This window comes from Eleutherodactylus coqui, chromosome 2 (genome assembly GCF_035609145.1).
Source record: "Eleutherodactylus coqui strain aEleCoq1 chromosome 2, aEleCoq1.hap1, whole genome shotgun sequence".
Lineage (NCBI taxonomy): Eukaryota > Metazoa > Chordata > Amphibia > Anura > Eleutherodactylidae > Eleutherodactylus > Eleutherodactylus coqui.
Window position 1 is genome coordinate 263,687,423 of NC_089838.1, and position 22,450 is coordinate 263,709,872.

Below are 22,450 nucleotides of genomic sequence, written 5' to 3' on the forward strand. Positions count from 1 at the left end.
TCCGCAGCACAGATATAAAGATGGCGGACAGGTACGCAGGAGTCACCGGCCGGGCACAGAGTCAGATTCCACTGCGGGATCCGACCCAGCCGTGTGCAGGTGGCTGTGCAGATTCATCCTGGTCTGTAGTTTGTGCTCTGTTTCTCCAATTTGGATTCCATCTGGGCTCCCTGTTCTCCGTGTCATGTACACCACGTTGAAGGATGTACGGGATATTGCGTCAGTGAGTTTGTAGTTCTGTGGTGTGTTGGGTATGTGGATGATGTCCATTGGTAGGATGTGGGTGCATGTCCTGTGTTCTCTGGTGTTACAAGAGGAAAGTGCCAGTCTGTGATGCTGATGAGAGGGCACTACTGACGAGATGGGGTGTAATATTTTCCCAATTCTGTTGTCTTTGTGCAGTATGGGTAACCCCGTCTACCTGCCCTGACAGCTATTACACTGCATACTTAGAAAACTGCCATTCACAGAGGGCAGGTGAGGCTACAAGGCCTTATGAATAAGCTGGACTCCACTCTTGCCAAGATCAGATTTATCAGGGAATTTTCTTTATTTTTTTTTTTTTTTTATAGACAACCTTTTCATATGAGAGAGCTTGGTTTATCATGAATTTTGGGCGAGGGTTAATCCATTTGTATGCAATAGCCTTATGGGTAACAAATAATGTTTCTCATAGAAAAATACTGTGATAGGCAAATAAAATGGGTTTTCCCTCTATTTAGAATTGCTCCACAACCGCTCTGACCTTCCTGGTTGTTGCTGACCAGGACATGTGACTGCTGCAGCCAATCACTAACCACAGCAGTGGCCTTCTATAGCCAGCGATTGGCTGCAGAGGTCCTGGTCAGCAGCAACCAAGAAGTACAGAGTGCTTGTGGAGCAATTCTAAGTAATGCGAAAACCCCTTTAATGACGCTGGCGGGACTGGGATTCCTAATACAGTGGAAATGAGCTGCCTCCAAAAGGGAGTTAAGCTTCGACAGTCAATTATCATGTGTCCGCCAGGAATAGGAGCCTATCAGGAACACACTGGGAATGGTATGCTGCCCATTCTATGGAGCCTAACTGGAATTAGGTAGGCTTGGTGCATAATATACAATTGAGTGAGTCTGTTAGCTGCTGGGAAAACTGAGGTGTGTGACTCCAAAATGCTGGCGCATGTGTTATCATCAATATGTCTTCATCAATATCTAACATTAGGTCATCCGTTTTGCTGCTTGCATATCTAGTAATACTGCATGATATGGGGCAGACATGGGGTTGATGCTGATCTCTTCCTGATGTTCACAGGGCTGCTATGTGACTGCAAAGGATAACTTATCAGGGATCAAACCGCATACAGCAAACTGCGACATTGACAAATACTGTTGCCTCGACTCATTTTGAGTTGTCTTGTTCATTACAGGTCCAACTTCTGACAAATCCTCTTTTCCAAGTCTGGAAGCGCTCAAGAAATCCCACAAGGAAAGACATTCTCCTGCAGTAAGTTTGTGAATTAGATAATGTTTTACATGTTGTTACTTTTGTTTTTTTTCAGTTTATTGTGTAATTGAAATACTGTGTCAGACCCGCACAGCTTCAGTCTGTGACCACCGCAGGCAATCATTCAGCCCCCTTAGACCTCATGCACACGATCGGGTCGGATTCTGACTGCGAAATCTCGCAGCGGAATCAGACCTGGCGCCCCCCAGAGACCCTATGCTCATCTGTCCGGATCTGCTGCGAGTTTCTCGCCCGGCGAGCCAGCATGTGCACGCAGTGCAGAGCATGACCCACTGGGCTGTGACGCAGATTCCTGCGATACTCCGCAGTGCCCCCTGTGCAGAATATCGCGGGACGGATGGCTTCCATTGACTGCAATGGAAGCCGTCTGTGTGATTTTTTTTTTTTTTTTTTTTTCCATACAAATTAGAACATGCTGCGATTTTCCCCCGCGAGCAGAAAATCGCTATTGATTTCCACTCATGGGCAGGGGAGAATCCTTTAACACAGCATGTCTATGGATGGTCATTGCTGCGGAATTTGTGGCCAGGCGTCTAGCCTTGAAGTCCGCAGAGATAATCCGTCCGCTGGCATTAGCCCTTATATATAATTATACATTTGACCTTTGTAGTTGAGAAAACTATTATGTCTTCTAGACTATATTGTTAAACAGGGATCGTTCGTTTTAGAAGACCTGTAAGTGTAATTTTTTTTTTTTTTTTTTTTGAACATTAGTATTTTATTGAAATCAAGGCATGTATTACCAGAGCAATCACATTTTGCTGATATCTTACAATAGTCAAATGATACCGATTGTTCTTCTTTACTGACAATCACCACTGTACGAATTACAATCTGTCTAGACATCTGTATACCGTTATTACTAAACATCAAATTTTATTTAACATATTGCCAATTCTTTCTTTCTGCTAGCAGGACTAATACCTGAACTTCTGGAAGTCTATTTTCTTAACCCCACTCCCCTTTTCTCACCTTTACCAGATGCAAACAAGAGGATTTGCTCGCTATGATTTATTTACCCCAAGCACAATAGAAAATTCTGTTATCGAATCAGAAACTAGCGTCACAGTGGACTTCGTATGGAACGGGGTAGACAGGATCCTTCACATACCACCTCTGACTTCTGCTGCAACACTGGTATAACTTTTGTCTATTTCCACTACTTAGAAACAAATAATTTATTATATTTTTGTTATTTGCATTCTTGCTTGTTTATAAACCTTGTTCTTTCTATTTCCTAGAATATCAGGGTGGAGTCTGGAGATCTCAGAAGTCCCGTGTACCCTGTGTATAGAGAGCTGGATTTCCTTCTGGTAGATCAACTATCTTTCTAATCTTTAGGGCTCATGTCTGAGCGTTGCGGGATACGCCCGTGGATTTACGCTGCAGGGGTACCGCCATCAAAAACAAAAAAAGTGACTGCTGGTGATCGCGGATTTCCGTGGTCTCCATTAATGCTATATTAATGGAGACCTCATGCGGCGTAAATCCACGGCAAATAGAACCTGCTGCGATTTATTTCCCACTGCTCAAATCTGCAGTACAAACCGCATGTGAGCATTGGCAGGAAGAAAGCTATTAGGTTCAATAGAACCTAATAGCTGCATAATTCACGCGTGGATTTCTGCCGCGGGAAACGTGGTAGAAATCAGTCAGTGGGCATTCACCCTTAAAAGGGTTGTCAGGGACTTCTGCTGGGATGTTCTAACCTCATAGGTCCTCAATAGTTGAATGGTGGGTGTCCTTTACTTGGGATCCCCAGTTTATCACAGAGTCCAATGTCAGTGCAGACGGTGCTGGAAGTAGAGATAGCACTGTCCGTATTGCAACAGCCTGCAGACATAGCTTCCATTGAATTCAATGGTATGCCTGTAGTACTAGCCTGGGTCACAGCGCTATCTGCTTCCAGTGCTGTTCTCATTGACAGCAGGCCCGGCGATCAGCTGATTAACTGTAACATGTAACACGTACATTACATGTAACAATTATCACTCAAAATTCGTTCAAATGAACGAATTTGAACGATAATTGTGCAGTGTGAATGCGAAAAAGTTGCTCGCTTGTCGTTCACGGTTGTTTAAGCTGAATTTTCAGTCCGCTTAAAAAACCTTGATACCCCTCACCGGCTTCTCGTCCTATGTAGATGCTCCTCACTCGGCGCTTCCCATAAGAGGTGAAGCACTGAGCGAGAAGCCTGCAAGCCGGCGGTGAGACTTTCAGTTTAAATGCTCTGCACGAGTGGCGACGACCTTAGCGGTGACCTCAGCGGTTGTTTAAAAGACTGTCAGCCATGTGAAAAGGCCTTAATGAAGACCACTTCTTGTACTGAAACATTCCCACCAATCTGCTGCCGTTTGTCAGGAGAAGCTTTGAACAACCATACAGTAGATAACCAGCTGAAAAATAGTATTAACAGCTGGACATTTAACGTCGATGGCCTACTATGGACTCATTGTGTCATTTGTGACAGGTTTTGGCTGAAGCTTTGAAAACTGGAGTAACGGAGTGGCCGGAGACTTTAGAGACCAAATCGGCCGTGGAGCTTGTTCAGGAACTCTTAAGTGGTAACTCCGTATTGCTGCGAAAATCATCTTGTGTTTTATTTTCTGTCCACATATGCTCTTGAAGGTTTATGGTTTCTGCACTAGTTGTGGGTATTGCAAGCCAATATGTTTATTTCTTCTGTATTCTGCATGAGTTATTGCTCCTTGATAGCAGTCAACTAATTCAGCATCACATTTGTTTTCTGTTTAAGGCATTTACTCCGAGGGGTCAAAATTAACTTGCCTGCAGATCTGTGATGTTACATAGGATAAAGAAATATTGGGGGCATGAATCCCTCCTAAACATTAATTTGTAAAATTGAGAGGGGTAACCCATAACAAGGAGTGCTTGTACAAAAGTGTGATATCCACATGCGGATCACCACTATTTGCTGGGCTACACCTGGATCTAATAACTAGAAACTCACAGGGGCAGAAAATATGTCTATATAGTAGAATTTGAGGCCCTTCACAGAAATAGACAAACTAAAATAACTTTTATTCAAGACTCCATAAGATCAAGACGTGGGCTCACAGACAAACAAAAAACATAAGGACTCAGGGACAGATATAATGTACAACGGGGTAGGTCAGAGATTGATCCATCTTCTTACATCTCATGCCGGTTTGTCTTCTATAATTGACGCCTATTGTGGACCGGATATTCAGGTTCTTGTATATATCTACACCTAAGGACTGGATATTTAGGTCCCTGCGTTTATTTACATCTAAAACTCTGGGCTATTATATGTCATTTATAGACCCAGTCACAATATCGTCCTCACTGGATCATAACGAGAGTCAGGTCAATATTCTATTGAGTCTTCAATCTCTGACCTACCCCGTTGTACATTATATCTGTCCCTGAGTCCTTATGTTTTTTGTTTGTCTGTGAGCCCACGTCTTGATCTTATGGAGTCTTGAATAAAAGTTATATTTTAGTTTGTCTATTTCTGTGATGGATCTAATAACTAGTCCAGGTGCAGCTTGGCATTTGGCTTTGATATGCATGCAGTTATCGAAGGACATCCATAATGTATATGGGTAGCTTTAAGCTGCTATTAAGGCCCATTTACAAGGGAAGAATGTCGGGCAAGCGGACACTCATCCCCGCATAAACTCGCTCCCGTGCTGTTGCACAGGAGCAAGTATCGCTGGCTCGCTCACAGAGAGGCCAGCAGGGGCCGGGATGGCTGGAGGAGATTTCTCTTCTCGCTCTTCCCCACCCCTCTCCATTCACTAACACAGTGGCTGTTCAGTACTGAACAGCTGCTTTTTACACTGAACAATCATTGTTCAGGATTTTATGCAGCTTAAATCCTGTTCAGTGTAAACAGCAGCCGTTCACTACTGAACGGCCGCTGTGTTAAGTGAATGGAGAGGGGCGGTGGAGAGCAGGGAGAGAAATCTCCAGCTGCCCCCTGCTGGCTGCTCTGTAAGCAAGCCAGCAATGCTCGCTCCTGTGCAGCAGCATGGGAGCGAGTACACACAGGGACGAGTGTTGGGCATAATTGTAAACAGGTCTTTACACGGCAACATTTCTCAGGGTGAGAAACGCTGTTTGCAGCCGCCACCTGGACTTGTCTTAGTGATTGAACTGAAAAGTCCTAGTGCTGACTGCCATCTACGTGACGACTCCTGTGTTTTACAGGGGAAAAAGGCTTATGTAATAGCACCCTTAGGGTGTGTTCACACAATAGAATTCCACCTCAAGAACAGGGTCACAATCTGTGGCTTTTTGACATGGATCCACATTCGAAATTTACCCTGTCGATGGGCAAAATCCACATGCAGAATTCTGACATGTCACTTCTTGATGAGGAAACCCTTTCCATGTCAGAATTCTGCACGCAGATGTTACCCATTGGCAGGGTAAATTTGGCACGTGGATTTTAATGCTGTTTTTGAGTCGAAATACACCACAGAGAATTCCACAATAAATTACATTGTATGCGTTTTTAGTGTTAATTGTTCTCACTAATGTAAAACGAATGTTCGTTTTTACATGCGTTTTTTAACGTGTGTCTTTTTAAATGTAGAGAAAAACCGCTGCCATGTAATCGCAGGACCCATGTCTCTAATATGTTTAACTAAGTGAGAAGACATGCTGGCAGATTCTCCTTATCTACTACTACCCTGCTGAATTTCTCATCCCTACCAACTTGCCCAATGTTGCTGTTTAAAGCATCTTGTAGAATTTCTCCATTCTTCAGGCCCTCAAAATAAGACCGGTTTAACATATTTGCCTCTATATGTTTTATTTCATGTGTGATCCGTGTTGTATGCCAGCTTGACATAAGGGTTGGGAACCTCTGGCCTATTTGGAGCACAAGATTGCTAAACAACGCATGTACCTCCTATGTAGCGCCAGCAGACTTTTTTTTTTTTTTCAATTGATTCATTCTTCTGCTTAAAATCCTCAATCTTTTTGTTTTACCATAAAATTTGTAACCTTTTCATGTTGTAATGTGCTGTACGATGCAACAAATATATATATATTTTATCTCCCCAGAGCTAAAGAATAAACTAGACGGAGTTAATTCAGCGCCTAAAAAGGAAGCAGAGGTGAGTTCACTTGATACGAATGATTTACGGAATCGCTCTGACTCCGTTCCTCCAGCACCGAGAAGGTGTGTATGTTTTGACAAGGTCAATATAAAGCTATTTCTCTCCTGGCTGCACATTGTAGGTAATACTCAGGAGTAATATTGCAATTATTAAACATGGCAATTACACTGAGTGATGCACATTCCGGCTGCACAATTCAGCTGCGTTGCCTGAGGGTGCATAAAATAAAAAGGAAACCTAAATAAAAATTGATAGAAAGCCACGAACAACAAGCAGGCCTGAGGGGAAATACTTTCATGTCGAGGTCTATTGCTTGTAGACTGCTGAGGATTTACTCTCGAGGCTTGAAGGGTATCCAAACAGCCTCGATAAAATGATTTCCCAGTCATTCGGCTCCGCTCATGTATTATGTATACGGCAGTCTCGCTGCACACATGATGGATGTGGACACTTAATTTCTCTCCGCCATTCTTCATATGTACGACTCTTTAAACAGGTGACTAAGCCATTTAAGTGCTGAGTGGGGCCGGTTAACTCTTTCACTGCTGGACGCATTGCAGGCGAAACCTAGTAAGAGCATAGCTATGGGTATTTACACATTATCGTCACGCTCTGCTGTCGTTCAGATGTTGTCTGGAGCTGGAGGGGCTTGTTCCAGCTCCTAATTGATTAATCATACAATGGATGAAATGGTTACGTTGTTACGTCTGGGCTGATATTATTCTGTCTGCGTAGGCGTTTTTTTTTTTTCTAAAGTCTTAAAATTAGTAAGAAGATGCAGCCAGACTGGCAACAAGGAGAGACAGTTTGATTGAATAGTAACCAGCAGAGCGATGATCAATCACACAAGTTTCTTTGTATCGCCTGCATTGTGTGGCGCTGATGTGGAGCCGCGTGTGAATGACTTCAGCTTGTGAGGCTGACGCTACTCATTATTCATTTCTAGAAAGTAAAGAGTGATACCGCCGCCGTGGACAGCTCCATCCAGTCGTTTGTCACAGAACGGGGAGATCTGGACTTTGCCGAGATGTTGTGGTGTAAAATGAAGAAAAGTAGGTGGTATTGTATAGCTGTCTATTTCTCGATCTAGAGTCTGCATTTTAAGCCATTTCAGACCAAGTGCTGTAAATTTGCAGTGTTAGGTCCTGGGCTTTAAACCCGTGCCAATATGTGGTGTGGGTTTAAAGCTCCTGCAGTCTAGAAGAAGCAGGTTGGGAGCTCAGCTGTCAAACAGCTGAGGACGCCAAGGAGTAGACAGAAGCAGTTTATAAGTGCTTCTGCCTTCCCTTTTCAAGCTTGCATAGCACTCAGTGAGCGCTTTGTGGTGAATAGAGGAAGTGGCAGTGCCTTTTCCTCTATTGCAACCAGTGATCACATGATTGCTGGTGATCCCTGGCATGGCATAGCTGCTGGGTCTTTGCTCAGCTCTGCCAGTGACTATTGTCACACTAATGAGGATGTTTTCACACTTATGGATGCAACCGTTCTATTGGAAGAATGTAAAATATGAAAGAGAAAAAGACTGTGAAAGTCCCCCAGAGGTTTTATATGACATCATTGGGGACATAGATGTTGAGAAAGTTACAAAAATAAGTTAAAGAAAGAAAAATGCCCATGCCAACTTAAGCCGTCACTATAGCCACCCTGTAATCCGAGACCAGACATGTTTTATATATCAAGATCAAAATAAAACGGGAGACCCCCTTTTTTTTTTATTTTTAATTTTTTTTACTTTTTGAACATATTACCCTTTAATAAAACGAAAAAAAATTTCAGTGACAGAAGATATAACCGCAATTATAATTTGGCAGCCCAAGAAAGAAAGTAGGACCACTAACCACCACATGTGTGAAATCGCTAAAAAATGCCTGGTCCTGTAGGGCGGAAAAACTCTGTTCATTAGAGGGGCTAATGGTTCTTGGTTAAAATATACACTGGACTTTGTAATAACTGTATGTTATGGTAATGTAAGGGCTGTGATCAACTACCATACATATCTGCAGACACTTATCTCACAAATCATGGGACACTATAAAAGCCAACCACTAGGCAGCCCCTATACCTACTAGAAGCTTTCAGCATTCTAGCAAAATCGCCAAGATCTGCCAACAAATATTTTAACCCAGTTTCTAGTCTCTAATAGGAGATTCTTTTAACACTTGTCATATTTTTTTAGCACCAAATCGGCTCTCAAGAAGTGTTGCATTTGAAAAATTTGCATAGCATGGTCACGCAAAAAAGAAAATATGCCGACCTGAAAGCCGTATATAGCGAGACAACATTAATGCATAGCCACAATCGAACTCAAAACTGAAGAAAGACGTACGTGGCAGCATAGATGTGCGGTAAACTCCAATGGTATAGTTTATTCCTCCATGATATGTAGCAATGTTGCAACCCCTTAGAAAGACCCTTAGAGGTCGAAACGATGCTACATATCATGGAAGGATAAACTATATGATTGGGTTTTACCGCACATCTACGCTGCCACGTACATCTTTTTTTCAGCAAAACAAAAGAATGGCGCTACATGTAAAGCCCTGTTACGACAGTCAACTGGTCTGCCAATAGAGCTGCTCATCTGGGTCTGATGTGGCAAAACACAGCAGTGAATGCGCTCCTCACAATGTAGTGGCCGCTTGGTATGCTGGGGCGGCTCGCTGCACGGCTTTTTATGATGGGCCAAGCAGATAGAGGAGGTCCATTTCTTTCTAAAAATGTAACCTGCATGGTCGCTGCATATTTTACATTCCCATAGCCTATAATGGTGCGTATTACGCTACAAAATAGGACACGCTGCGGGTTTTGTTCAGGTGCATAATACGCAGGTCTGAATAGCCCAAAGTAGAGGCCTCATGTCCACAGGCGGGTCAGGTTCTGTGGGCGGGAGCCCCACCGCAGGATCCCACACTGCCAAGGGCATGAGGACATTATTACCAGTCCGGATGCGTGCGGGTCGTCCGACGTCTCCTCCGTGCATATGGGCGGGCCCGCTGGCTGGCACATCCCTGCATATGAGCAGTGGAGATTATTTTATTTTTTTCCAAGTCTTCTGCTTTTCCGCGGGACCCGCAGCACATCCAGAGTGACAGTCCTGGGTGTGCAGCAGATCAGACTGTTTCCACTGACATCAATGGGAGCCGTCCCTGTGGGATCTGCGGCAAAACTGAGCATGCTGCGATTTGTTTTCTGGACAGGAAGGTCCGAAAAACAAACCCACATGCTTTAATTAAGCAGTGGGTACCCATGATCGTCTCTGGCCGGCTTGCCGATTATCTGCACGGGTGCCCCACGCGGATCCCGGAATTCAAACCCGCCTGTGGACATAAACCCTTTTATCAATGACATTTTAGCATTCTGTATCATGCAGCCAAAATATGCTTGTGTGAGGGAGCCTTAACAGATCCATAGGTTTAAGTGGAGCTTTCATCACGCTTAAAAGTGTTGGTTAGACAAGTTTCTTTTTAGTATCTGTTTTGTTTGTTTTTTTTTCAACATGACAGCCAAATGGAGACCATCTCATTATTCTTTCCTGTTAAACAGGATCCATTTTTTTGTACAATGCAAAACTATGGCAATAGGATGCTACAGGGTAGGCATGATAAAACCTAAAGAAAAACAAAGGAGGTTTCAACCAGATGAAGAAACTGGTGTGAATCTAGCTTAACTCCTTAGTGACCACCCCATAGTGTTTTTACGTCCTGCCTAAGTGGGCTTTAATCCCTGAGGATGTAAAAAACATGCATCCTCTGTGGATTAAAGCTCTGCGGGCTCCAGGCTGCCGACTCCTGGAGGTAGCAGACAACCTGGAGCTGTCATGGGGGGCCGCGGGAAGTCCCCACCCCCACACCTCGGTCACGATCGCATTAAAGTCAATGCAAAGTTAAAGTTTCAGCTTCCCTTACGGATCGGATCCGTAAGGGGAACTGAGGATACTTCCCTCCATCCTCTGCAATGTCCCGCGGTGTTCTCATCCTCTAGGACCTGACGCTGGCATCAGTGCTAGCGTGCCAGATGGCATGTCACATGCGCATGCACAGATGGCCGGGAGGCCTGGGAAATTTTAAAACTCCCTGCTCCCGGATAGTACGAGTAGCCGAGAGCTGTTGCTGGGAGCCGCTGTACTACTTTGACAGTTGGTATTATTTGAAATCTCCGGGGCTTGCTGCGCTGAGTATGCAGTAAAAACCCTGGAAAATTTCAGATGACAACTCAGTAGTCTGCACATTTCAGCACTAGAGCTGTCCACGGAAATCTTCCGGGGTTTAACTGCATGGTCAGTGCAGCAAGCCCTGGAGATTTTCCGGGTGTTCCACTAAAGGGGTTAAAGCACATGTCATAATGCCTGAATATCTACAGGCTTCCTTAAATTACTAGGCACTAAGAGTCAGTTACCTCATAGCCATGACTAGTGATCACGAGATGGGCAACATTTACCTAATACTGCACTGCCAAAATAATAATCTGTCAGTATGACCCTTTATGTTTAAATTGTAAAAAGCCTATCGATATTACTTGATGTAGAAATATCTGTTGATCCCGACCAAATGTCTACAGCTATTTTTTTCTGTTTGTTGTCTGAAGGTGTATCTTCTTATCAAGATGTTGTAAACTGCTTCTCACTCGTCATACAATCGCTGATACATGGCGATGTGCACCCCTGGGTAAGTAGGATTCCCTAGTTGTTTGTTTTTAAAATCTTTTTGATTTTGTAAAACTACAGTAATAATAAAACTATAAATTTGGCATCTTCCTAATCGTACGGTCCCACAGAATAAAGTTATGTCACTTTTGCTGCATGTGTGTGTTCACCCCCCATGTTACTCTAGTTAGACGCTTTTCTAAGTTTTCCACTAAATTATGTTTTGCATTATGGTTCAAAATGTATTTATTGGTTTTATGACAACGAAAAACAGATTGACATCAACAGCAACAGCAAATTGGCATAGATGTAGCAGTAAGGCGAGCTAAGTGAACTTAGTGTAGCATCATTGAGAAGTTGAGAAATTTGACAGCCTGTTTGCCGACATTCCGGCGTTATTAAAGGGCTGCTGCTGTATGAATTTGGTGTTGTAACATTATGAGAACACTACTAGTAACATGTCTATAAAGTGGGTGGGGGTATGGGAGCAAGGTAAGGGGGGGGGGGCAAATTGGGAGTGTAATGGGGGGGGGAAGGGGGGGCGGCCGTCGGCGACCAGCGCTCTGTGTCAGATTCCAGAAGTTGCGTGACAATGACGCAACCGATGTAGATTAGGTTAGCGGGGTAAAGTACCTGTTAGAAGCCATGTCTTTAGGTCGGGGGAGTTCCTGAATACAATCCAGGCCGTCCAAGCGGCGAAGTACTTAGGTGAGTTTCCTTTGTCCGCGGCACCAAGGTCCTCCATACGGCAAATGCTGTCCATGATTTCCAACCAGGAGGACCTCGTGGGAGACAAGGTTGTCTTCCAGAGTCTTGGTATGTTCTGTCTCATGGCTATCAGAAAGAATCTGAAGATGCTTTTCTTTGATTTGGAGATAGGTCCCCGCACCATGGACAGTAGGGCCGCCTCAGGTGTCAGGGCCACATTGTCTTTGTAGATTGCGTTGTAGAGATTTGTGATTTCCTGCCACAGAGGCGTAATCATGGGGCAGGACCACCATATGTGAGTAAGATCTCCCTTGCCGCCCTGGCATCTCCAGCATGCGTCCGAGGTTTGTGAATACATTTTGGCTAGCTGAGCCGGGGTTCTATACCATCTAGACATGATCTTATAGTTGGTTTCCTGGAATTTAGAGGCGGTTGCCATCGCATGGGTTAAAGTGAAGGCGTTTTTCCAAGCCTCTTCCTGGAAAGACTTCCCTAGTTCCCTCTCCCAACTAGCGACAAAGCTCGGTGGGTCCTCTCGTGTCTCCGCCTCTAGGAGGAGGCTGTAAAGAGCCGACACTTTGGTTGGCCTGTGGGTCGAGGACATGCATAGTTGTTCGAAACTAGAGAGAGGGGCCTGCAGGGAAGCCAGGGAGCCCAGAGATAGGACAAAATGTCTCATCTGTAGGTACTGATACCACACTCCGGTCCGGGGGCCTCCCCCCTCCAGCAGTTAACACATTGATCGGACCCCCGACGGCGACACCACGTCTCTAACCCTAAGAGGCAAAGAGGACCCCTCTGAGAAGGTCGTGTTGCCCTTCATAAAAGCCGGCAGTTCTGGGTTGCCTGTGATCGGAGTAAGTGGACCGGGGCGGGAAACCAGACCCAGGTGTGGGGCAAACCCGTTCCAGGCCTCCAAGACCCGTTTCAATAGGGGCGAGATCGAGTCCATTTCAGGCACCTTTGACGGCGGTAGCCAGAAGGAGCCCTTTGCTATTTCAGGGAACTCTTCCCGCTCTAAGTCCACCCATAGCTTGGTTGGGTTGTTATGTATAATGTCCAAAACGCATCTACATATGGACGCCTTGTAATATGTGGAGAAGCACGGTATACCTACTCCTCCATCTCCTTTCCTTCTGATGAGCGTCTTGTATTTAACCCTCGGTTTAGATCCTCCCCAGACAAACTCCAGTGCGTTCTTACGGAGTTTAGCTAAATATAGGTGCGGGATTTTTATCGGGAGGGTTTGGAAAAGGTACAGGAGCCTGGGCAGAACATCCATTTTCAGAGCGTTTATTTTCCCTAGCCAGGAAAGGGTGAGGGGTTTCCATTTGGCAAAGTCCTTTCGGAGGCTGTCGAGCATATGCTTATAATTTGCTTCAAAAAGGTCTTTGGGGTCTCTGGTAATCTTTACTCCTAGGTATTTAATGTGGTCGTCTCTCCACTTCATGGTAGAGAATTTGCTGACCGCAGAAACCACCTCAGGGGGGATTGAAATATTGAGAATTTCTGATTTATTTATGTTGATTTTGAAATTGCTAACTTTCCCGTATTTTTCGAATTCTTTTAGCGCTATTGGGAGGGCAATTCTGGGGTTCGTGATGAACACTAAGAGATCGTCTGCAAATAGGGAAAGTTTATGTTCGGTGGAGGCTAGCTGTATTCCTTGAATGTTAGGGTTGTTTCTTAGGGCGTTGGCTAGGGACTCCATAACCAGGACATAGAGAAAGGGGGAGAGGGGGCACCCCTGTCTTGTCCCGTTTTTAATTTTAAATGGTGTGGATAGGGTCCCATTGACTCTAACTCTGGCTGACGGGTCGCGGTAGAGTGCCATGATCCAATCAATAAACCTGGGGCCCAGCCCAATCTTCCGCAGAGTCGCCTCCAGGAACCCCCAATGGACCCTATCGAACGCTTTTTCTGCGTCTACTGACAGCAGACACAAGGGGATCCCCGAGAGGCGTGCCCGCGAGATCAGGGAGATCGTTCTTTTAGTGTTGTCCCTAGCCTCACGGCCCGGGACAAAACCAGATTGCTCACAGTTGATTAGGGATGGGATGAGGGGCCTCAGGCGTGAAGCTAAGATTTTTGAAAACATTTTGGTGTCGATGTTTATTAAGGATATAGGGCGGTAGTTGGAGCAGAGCATGTGGTCCTTCCCCTGTTTTGGAATAATAGTGATAATTGCTTGGAGGGCCTGGGACGGGAAGGGGCATGATCCAGAGATAGCGTTGAAGGCCTCGGCTAGTGGGGCGGATATGAGGTCTGCGAACACTTTGTAGAAGCGGGGAGTGAACCCGTCCGGGCCAGGACTCTTCCCCAGTTTGAGGTTTTGGATTGCTTCTTTTATCTCTCCCTCTGTGAAGTTATTCTCTAGGCTAGTCGCTGTGTCTTCTGGGATAGAGCCCGGGGCGAACCCGTCCAGATATTCTGCCCTCGCCTGAGACTGTGCGCTCCCCTCATCTCCCTGTAGATTATATAACTTCCGGTAGTATTGTTTAAAACAGTCCAGTATATCCTTATTTGAATGGATTGTTCCCTTAGAGGGGGAGTTGAGAGATGCTATGTATGGGGTGGATGTCCTAGGATGGAGGGCCCCAGCCAACATTCGCCCGCATTTGTTACCCTGTTCATAGAAGTTACCCCTCCATCTGTCCCTAGCGCATAATGATTGTTGTTCTAGGATGGACAGCACTTTGTTCCTAGTATCTGATAGTTCTGCTCTGGTAGCCTCAGAGGGCGAGCTCTTATTAGCTGTTTCTAGACTACCTAGTCTGGATAGTAAGGTTTTCAACCCTTGCGTCCGTTCACGCTTCAGCCGCGCGCCGTGGGAAATGAGGACCCCTCTTACAACGCATTTTAGGGCCTCCCATTGGTTGGGGCGAGACGTGGGGTCGTGTAGGTGATCCGTCATGAAGTTCTGAATCGTTTGTTTAACCTCGTCGAGGCAGAGAGGGTCCCTAAGAAGATTATCGTTGAGGCGCCACGATTGGCAGCCTCTCCTATCCGTAAGGCCCTGTAGCGACCCCAGGACCGGAGCGTGGTCAGACCAGAGGAAAATCCCAATTGAGCTAGAGGGTGATAGATCCAAAAGGTCGTGGGAGATGAACAGGTAGTCTAGGCGGTTATAACTGTTGTGAGCTAGTGAGTGGTAGCTAAAGTCTTTGGTTTTGGGGTGCAGGAGCCTCCATAAGTCCACTAGTTTTAGGGAGATTAGTGCTCTTTTAAATTTTCTAAGGTCAGAGAGGGAAACCCCGGACTTACCCGCTGCAGAGTCCAGGGCGGGGTCGAGACAGAGATTAAGGTCTCCTCCCAGGATTATCCGTGAGCCTGTGGCGAAGGTCGAAAGGGCTTCCAGAGTCCGGATACCAAAAGGAACCTGAGCTTGATTGGGAAAATAAACATTTGCAATAGTTAGGACCCTGGCGCCGACAGATATTTTGAGAAACACGAATCGCCCCTCCGGATCTATCTCCGAGGCAATGACTTGGTGGGGGAGGTTTTTATGGATTCCTATTGAGGTGCCGCAAATTTTTTTCTCTGGGTGGGAGCTATGGAACCAGGAAGAATAAAATTTGGACTTACAGTTAGGGGTATTGTTCAGAGTAAAGTGAGTTTCCTGAATGAGCGCGATCATGACTTTGTTCTTGTGGAGATGTCTGAGTATTTGTCCTCTTTTGGAGTGTTTGTTCAGACCTCTAACGTTGTAGGTACAAAACGTTAGGCTATCCATTATCCTTTTTTGCGAAGAGAGCACTGGTCACCGACAACCTAGGAGAGGACAGGGTAGGGAAAGAGGGGAAGGTGCAAACACAAAAACAAATTATACATCCGGGAAAACCCAGAACAAAGTAGGCCATTCCCAATCAATGTCGGGTATTGGACCACACAAGGTGTCGTCCGGCCAAGTGGAGGTAGTAGTTGACAACAGCGGGGCGGAGTGCCCCCGTCCGTCACTTGTATGAGTCAGGTGTCCCCCTACCAGAGTAGGGAGGGGGACCAAAGTGGTACCAGGTTATTAAATGACAAAGAAGATTAGTTTTGAGAAGCAAGGCAAATCAGCTAGGTGAAAAGTAGCAGTAGGACAGGTGGTTTTAGTTTGTAGGAGAAGCGTATAGCACGCGAGTATTGGTTATCTATAGGTATAGGCAGAAGAGACCAGGAGCGGGAAAGGAGAAAGACGTGGGACAACGAGACGAAACCCCGCAAGTCGTCCAGGGAGTGGCGTCTTGTGTTCCCCTTCCCGGACCACAAGGGGCTCAGGGGTCCCCTATGTGGGGGAGACATGGAATCCTCATCTTGGTGGTGTTCTGGGCTTGCGGTCGTTTCGCCTGCGTGCCGGGCCGGCGGTTTGCCAGGTCTCCGAAGATGCTTGGGCTGGCAAGAACGGTGGAGCCGGCCAATCTGGAATGGACACCATCGGGATTTCGAAAGTTCCCAGGAAGTTGGGGAGGTCCCCTAGGGAGCGAAAGGTGGCTGATTTGCCGTTTTTCCAGGCCGTCAGTTGAAAAGGGTATCCCCATCTATATGGGATGTCCTTCCCTTTCAGGGCCTCCAGGACCGGTCTCAATGCCTTCCTTAATTGGAGAGTTCTCTTTGCTAAGTCTGGTAGTAGTAGAATGGGCCGGTCTTGGTGGACTAGGTTCCCCGCTTCTCTTGCTTTTTTCACTATGTCCTCTTTATCCTTATAAAAGTGGATGCGACAGATGATGTCTCGGGGTCGTTTTGGGTCGGGGTTTTTGGGCCCGAGGGATCTGTGGATACGGTCGATCTCTATAGGTTTGTCGCGTGGTCTTTGTACGAGGGTGCCAAAGAAATCCTGGGCCCATTGCTCTAATTGCGCATTAGTGATATCTTCTGAGAGACCCCGCACCCTGATGTTATTTCTTCTGTGTCTATTTTCTAAGTCATCAATATGCGCAAGAATGCTGGTAATCTGGGTAGAGTGTGACATGATGACTTGTCTATGGGCTTCGATCGTGGCGTTAGTTTGCTCTTGGGCTTCTTCTATGGCTAGTACTCTATGCCCGATTTGTTGTATGTCTTTTTGAATCTCTGCGACAGCTTGTTTGTGAGTTTGTTCAAGATGTGAGAAGGAGGAGTTGATTTCCGCTCTGGTAGGGAGAGCTCTAAGATGGGCCTTCCAGTCCCAGTCGCCGTCGTTTGAGTGTGTGCTGGGTGATGGGGAGCGTGAGGCCCACTCTCCTCGTGTTTTCTGGGGGGAGGGGGTGTGGATAGTACCCGAGCTGTTAGTGCGATGGCTGTGGGGACTCCTGCCTGGTATGTTTTGAGGCATGGGGTTGGGACCTCTGGAGGCAATCATGCCTTCATTATACTCTGCTGGCAGCTGAAGGTGATCATGGGGTGTAGGTCTTCCCTTCCCTGGGGCTCCACCAGCTCCACGTGGGTGGGGGGGCTCTATGTCCGCCATCTTGTGGGTCTGTGCTCTGTTTATAGAGCTTACTGTCACTTTTGTGCGAGTCCCCCGTGTTCCCCAGCTCTCTTCTGTCGCCTCCCCCCCCTCCTCCTGTGACACACACCTTGCAGCCCTCTGGGCTCTGTCGGCTGGTGCGTCCGGGATCCCGGCAGTGAAGGGGTGTTCATGCTTCTGCCCTCCGTCCGTCCCGTTCGACTCCCCGGAGGTGTCTGGTGCCGCTCCGCTCTCCCCCTCCTCGCTCTCCCTCCACGTCGCCCCCTCGGCTGCCACTGCCTCTGGTTCGCTGGGCTGGGTGAGCTGTGTCGCTGCCTGTGGCGGTGCCAGCGCGTCCCCCCGCCGTCTCTCCTCCATGCCCGCCCCCGCTCCGTCCTCCGCAGCTGTAGCCGCCGGGCTGAAGAAGCGGTTAATACCGCCGGGGTCTCTCTCTGCTGGTGCCGGTGTGCGTGGCTGGGTCTTCCTCTTGCCCATCCTGTCGGGTAAGTGCTGGTGGGGTGCCTGCTTCTGCGCTGTAAACCTGGTTTTTTGGTGCCGGTCCGGGAGCTCGTCCTCAACGCCGCTTATCCCGCCATTGGCAAGCCACGCCTCTATGTTTTGCATTAAATGGTACCATTGAAAAATACAATTTATCCTGGAAAAAAAAACACGCCCTCATGTAGCTAGTAAATAGAAAGTTATGAAAATTATTATTATTTTTTTTTTTTAAGTGAGTAGGAAAATCAAAAAAGTGGAAGAAGAAAAGAAAAAGGGCTGTCTCCTTTACACTGCACTCTCTGAGGACAGCATAGGGTAGTGACCTCTGGACTGTAATGCCTTATTGCTTACAATAGCAGTCATAGACCATGGCAAGTAATCGTGAAGTGTCAATATCGGAGGAGCGCGCTCCCTCTGTGAACCCTGCTGCGATATACTTTGATTGCGGCATGTAAGGGGATAACAGTGGGGATCGCTGTTCTCATTGATCCCCCACCCCCCATGTTGCAGCGGGAGGCCACCAGTCAGTCATAGCTGGCTCCCACTGCAGGATGGTGTCGGCTCACTTCTAAACCCGCATCATCTACTGGACGTAAGTTTACGTCCTATTGCATTAAGTATCATGCATCCATGACATAAACTTACGCCCTGTAGCGTTAGGGGGTTAACCCTTTCCAATCCACTGTCTGACGTCTTCCTACATTCTGATTAAGGTTTGTACAGCTCCAATGTCAGAAGACGTCCGACAGGGAATTCTTACCGTCTATTACCAGCCACTCCACTGTTGGAGCCTCTCTGGCGCATACACACTGGCTTTAGCCAGTGTATGGCAATGTTGTATAATGGCAAAAAGAGAAAGCCTTTTAGGAAACCCTGAATCCAAAATTGGATTGGACAGGGTTAAGACCAGTGACACACCACTATATTTTGACACAAAACCACCAGTGAGGGATTATCCCAAAACCACTACACAGGCAGAGGCGTAAATGAGCCTTATTGTAACTATTTATTTGATTGCGTCTGCAGTAAATGACAAATAAGAGATGACAATAAGACTTGTGTATTTTTCTATAGCATGAATGAGGTCTCTGAATAATTGTTTGCTTCTTCTAGATCCATCGTGGGAGCACCAGCACGCTGAGCAAGCTAATTCAGCAGTCCTTCCATGGGAACATGCAAAACATCTCCCTTTCAGGCCTCACTCCCATCCGCATGCTGCTAGAGATCGGCCTGGACAAGATGAAAAAAGATTATATCAACTGCTTTATAGGTTGGCAGCCGGTGATACCTCCCACTGTGCCATTACTCACACACAATGCACCCGTCATGTTGGAAATTAATGTCAACTGTTTTGCTTATTTTTTTACTGTTTCTTTTGAAGACTGTAATCACTGTAAGTTATGTCCCTTCTGTGATGTGAGACAAACTCGAGGCAGCATAATTTATTCCATAGATCACTGGAAGTAATCCGAACTGAGAACAGTCACTGGAAGTTACATTCTGGCCTCATTCACACGCGCACCAAAATTATAGACCCTTTTTAAATGATAATGATCAGAATGAATTATTTATGTAGTTCCAACATATTATACAGCTTCTTACATTGGAACCCCACCTGATCTGTAAGGAAAGTGATTTATCTTTAAGGCTATGGACACATTTTGGGGGGCAATTGTTTTCACTTAAAAGGAACTTGTCACCTCCCTATATCACCACAAACTGAAAAGTCAGATTTTCATCCAGCGTGCAATCTTCAGTGGTGGACACTGTGGTAACCAGGGAGCTGGTGAGTATACAAAAAAAATACAGCAACCGGCTCCCTATCACCACTCCTAACAGTGCCGTAACTTAGTTTACTCGGTTGCCTCTGCCCTGTGCCGGTCACTGCACTGGCTGCCCGTTAAATACAGAATTCAATTTAAACTCACTACCTTCATCCATAAAGCCCTCCACAGCGCAATGCCACCCTACATTGCTTCCCTCATCTCAATCCATCACCTAGCTCAGTCCCTCCACTCTGCTAACAAAACCAGACTGAGCGCCCCTTTAATTTGAACTTCTCATTCCCGCCTCCAAGACTTCTCCAGAGCAGCACCGGTCCTCTGGAATGCACTACCAAAGGCTACCCGGGCAATCCATGATTTGCAAAACTTCAGGCGTGCTCTAAAAACGCACTTCTTCAGGGAGGCATACCATATTCTCTAAACCAAACCCCTCTGTACTCCGCCTGATAACATGTCCCTGTCCCACAGACTGCAATCGCTGCTAGCCACCATCAACTGCCCCCTGCAGACACGCTGTTTTTGCCGTCACACGGCTTAATGCCTGACCATTGTCTGTGTATAGCATCCCTCACTCTTCACCTCTCCATACCAGGCACATCTCCAGCCCCTTTACCTTCTGTATCACCCCACTATTAGTAGTATAGAAGCTCATTGGAGCAGGACCCTCACCCCTACTGTCTCCATCAACTGATTACCATGTAACCGTGGTTCTTTAGTTTTTGTACTTTTGTCTTTCCGTATTCCCCATCTTTGTAAGCGCTGCCGAATATGTTGACGCTATACAAATAAAGTTGATTATTATGATGATGTAGGGAAGCGACGGGTTCCCTGTAAATGTATTTTGGGCTGAAAATTATTTTTGCAATAGGGTTTCTTTAGACATTTTTGCATTGTTTGTCTTCTGAAGCTTATACACTTTATGTAGACCCTGCAATCAAAGGGTTACTTCATCTGGGACAATTGTCCCACGACTATCGCCCCTGTATTCTCACACAGGAGCAATAGTCGTTCAGTGAATCAAGGTGGAGCATGCCAGAGATGTATTTTGGCCGTCCGCGTCTATTCACTATGAACAGGTAGTCATTCAAAGATGAGCGACTCCCTGTTAACACTGAGGAAGGGCTACTCATTAGTCGCATTGTTGTCAGTGAGCTGAAACAAAGCCACTACTGAGCTGTTTCTCACGCAGTTGTTCAGTTTAAACATGAAACCTGACAACATACTATCACTTAAAATCGCTTGTTTGAGCTAATTTTTTGGCTGATACTTAGGGCCCACGTAAATCCCCTTTTGCACACAACGATTGTCGTTTTAAACGAATGACTGAACAAATTAACCCCTTCCTGGCATAGAAATGCTAGGCATTTATACTTCAAGATAATTGTCTGAAATCCTCTCCATTTCCCTCATTAGCTAAAATCATCAGTGTATATGTTGTCTGCTCAGCTGGGCGTGTGTTCATAGGAGGAATCTCTAGTAGGAGGTTTTTAATTGGTGTGAAGAAAAGCCATTGTCTTCGGCCCCCAGGAGTAAACAAGTAGTCATTGTGTTTAGCTGGGCAAACAATCACCCCTCCTCTCAAGTCATTTAGTCTTTCAAGACCTAAAGAATCTCATGTGAACGTGCGAAAAGTAAACTAACAACCGTTTTTATGCAGGCTGAAACTCCGCAATAAGCGACAAGTGAACGAATACCACACGATGGCTTCACATTTACACGTAACGATTATGGCGCAAACTCGTTAATTTGAATGAATTCTGAGCGATAATCGTTGCGTGTCAATGGGCCACCATTTCCTTCCTTTTAGGATGAAACTCCTAAATAGGTCAAATTCACAGTAGTGGGCCCCTGCCAATTGGGCATCTTTGGTATGTCCTAGCGATGATGGATGAGGAGAACTAGGAACGCCTGTATTAGTGATTACTGGGACCCCAGCGGATAGATTCTAACTATTAATTGATGGAAAACGTCTTTAAATAAAATATAATCTATACAGTTCTATGTGTGTATTGCAGATCAGCCCTATTCCATAGACTTTGTTTTCTTTTTGACCCTTTTATTTCTTTTAGCTATAAGTGGATCCAGCGGTATATGGTGGCCACTTACCTCCCTGTATTAATATTTGATAATGATGGGAGAGCCAGGAGTGTTAGTTCACCCCTATCTAATGTGTGTGCACATCTTTCAGACTATTTTGATAGTAAAATCTTAATTAGTGATACTGGTGATTACAGTAAATATCTAGCCCTAATGAGATGTGTTAGCAGCAGCAAGTCTGCATATGGATAGTTTGCAGATGGCAACAAATAAGGGCTCCAATGTGGTAATTAAGAGGATACCAAAAATTGTGAATGTTTTTGACTATACAATCCTTTGGAATTAAATGTTAATTAGCTGATCGCTTGTCTTTTTACAGGCCGAGACCTTGCAACATTCAATTACCTGGTAAGTGTCATAGATAGTATCACTTTGTTTCAATTTATCGTGCAGAATGTTACCAATTTAGCTATTTTTGAAATCTTATTTTATTTCTTCAACAGCCAAGCAGCTCTTCCATGTCCTAACTCTTTATAATTTTCAGCTAGGACTCTACAAGTGCTCTTCACAACCAATCAAGTCACTGCTTTTATGTACCAAGATGCCTGGAACTGCAGTCTGATCACTTTCTTTAAAGGGATTGTGCAAGTTTAGTTTTTGTTTTTTTTATTTTTCAATCCCTGCTCCCCCCATGTGTCCCCGCTGCTCCAGCGCCACATCTTCTGGTTTCCCCTATTATGCTGTGCTCACTGGCTGC

At 45.8% G+C, this 22,450-nt stretch overlaps 1 protein-coding gene across 3 annotated transcripts in view; it reads left to right on the forward strand.

The window, feature by feature from the left end:
* The window catches only part of ZWILCH (zwilch kinetochore protein), a 39,917-nt gene that overhangs the window by 9,026 nt on the left and 8,441 nt on the right, over positions 1–22,450 (forward strand). For all 3 annotated transcript variants that reach the window (XM_066592923.1, XM_066592921.1, XM_066592922.1), the window contains exons 6-14: positions 1,406–1,482; positions 2,485–2,640; positions 2,745–2,816; positions 3,974–4,067; positions 6,559–6,611; positions 7,561–7,666; positions 11,199–11,278; positions 18,986–19,142; positions 22,073–22,101. In XM_066592923.1, coding sequence (XP_066449020.1) covers positions 1,406–1,482; positions 2,485–2,640; positions 2,745–2,816; positions 3,974–4,067; positions 6,559–6,611; positions 7,561–7,666; positions 11,199–11,278; positions 18,986–19,142; positions 22,073–22,101 — 824 coding nt within the window. The remainder of the gene's footprint in view (positions 1–1,405; positions 1,483–2,484; positions 2,641–2,744; positions 2,817–3,973; positions 4,068–6,558; positions 6,612–7,560; positions 7,667–11,198; positions 11,279–18,985; positions 19,143–22,072; positions 22,102–22,450) is intronic.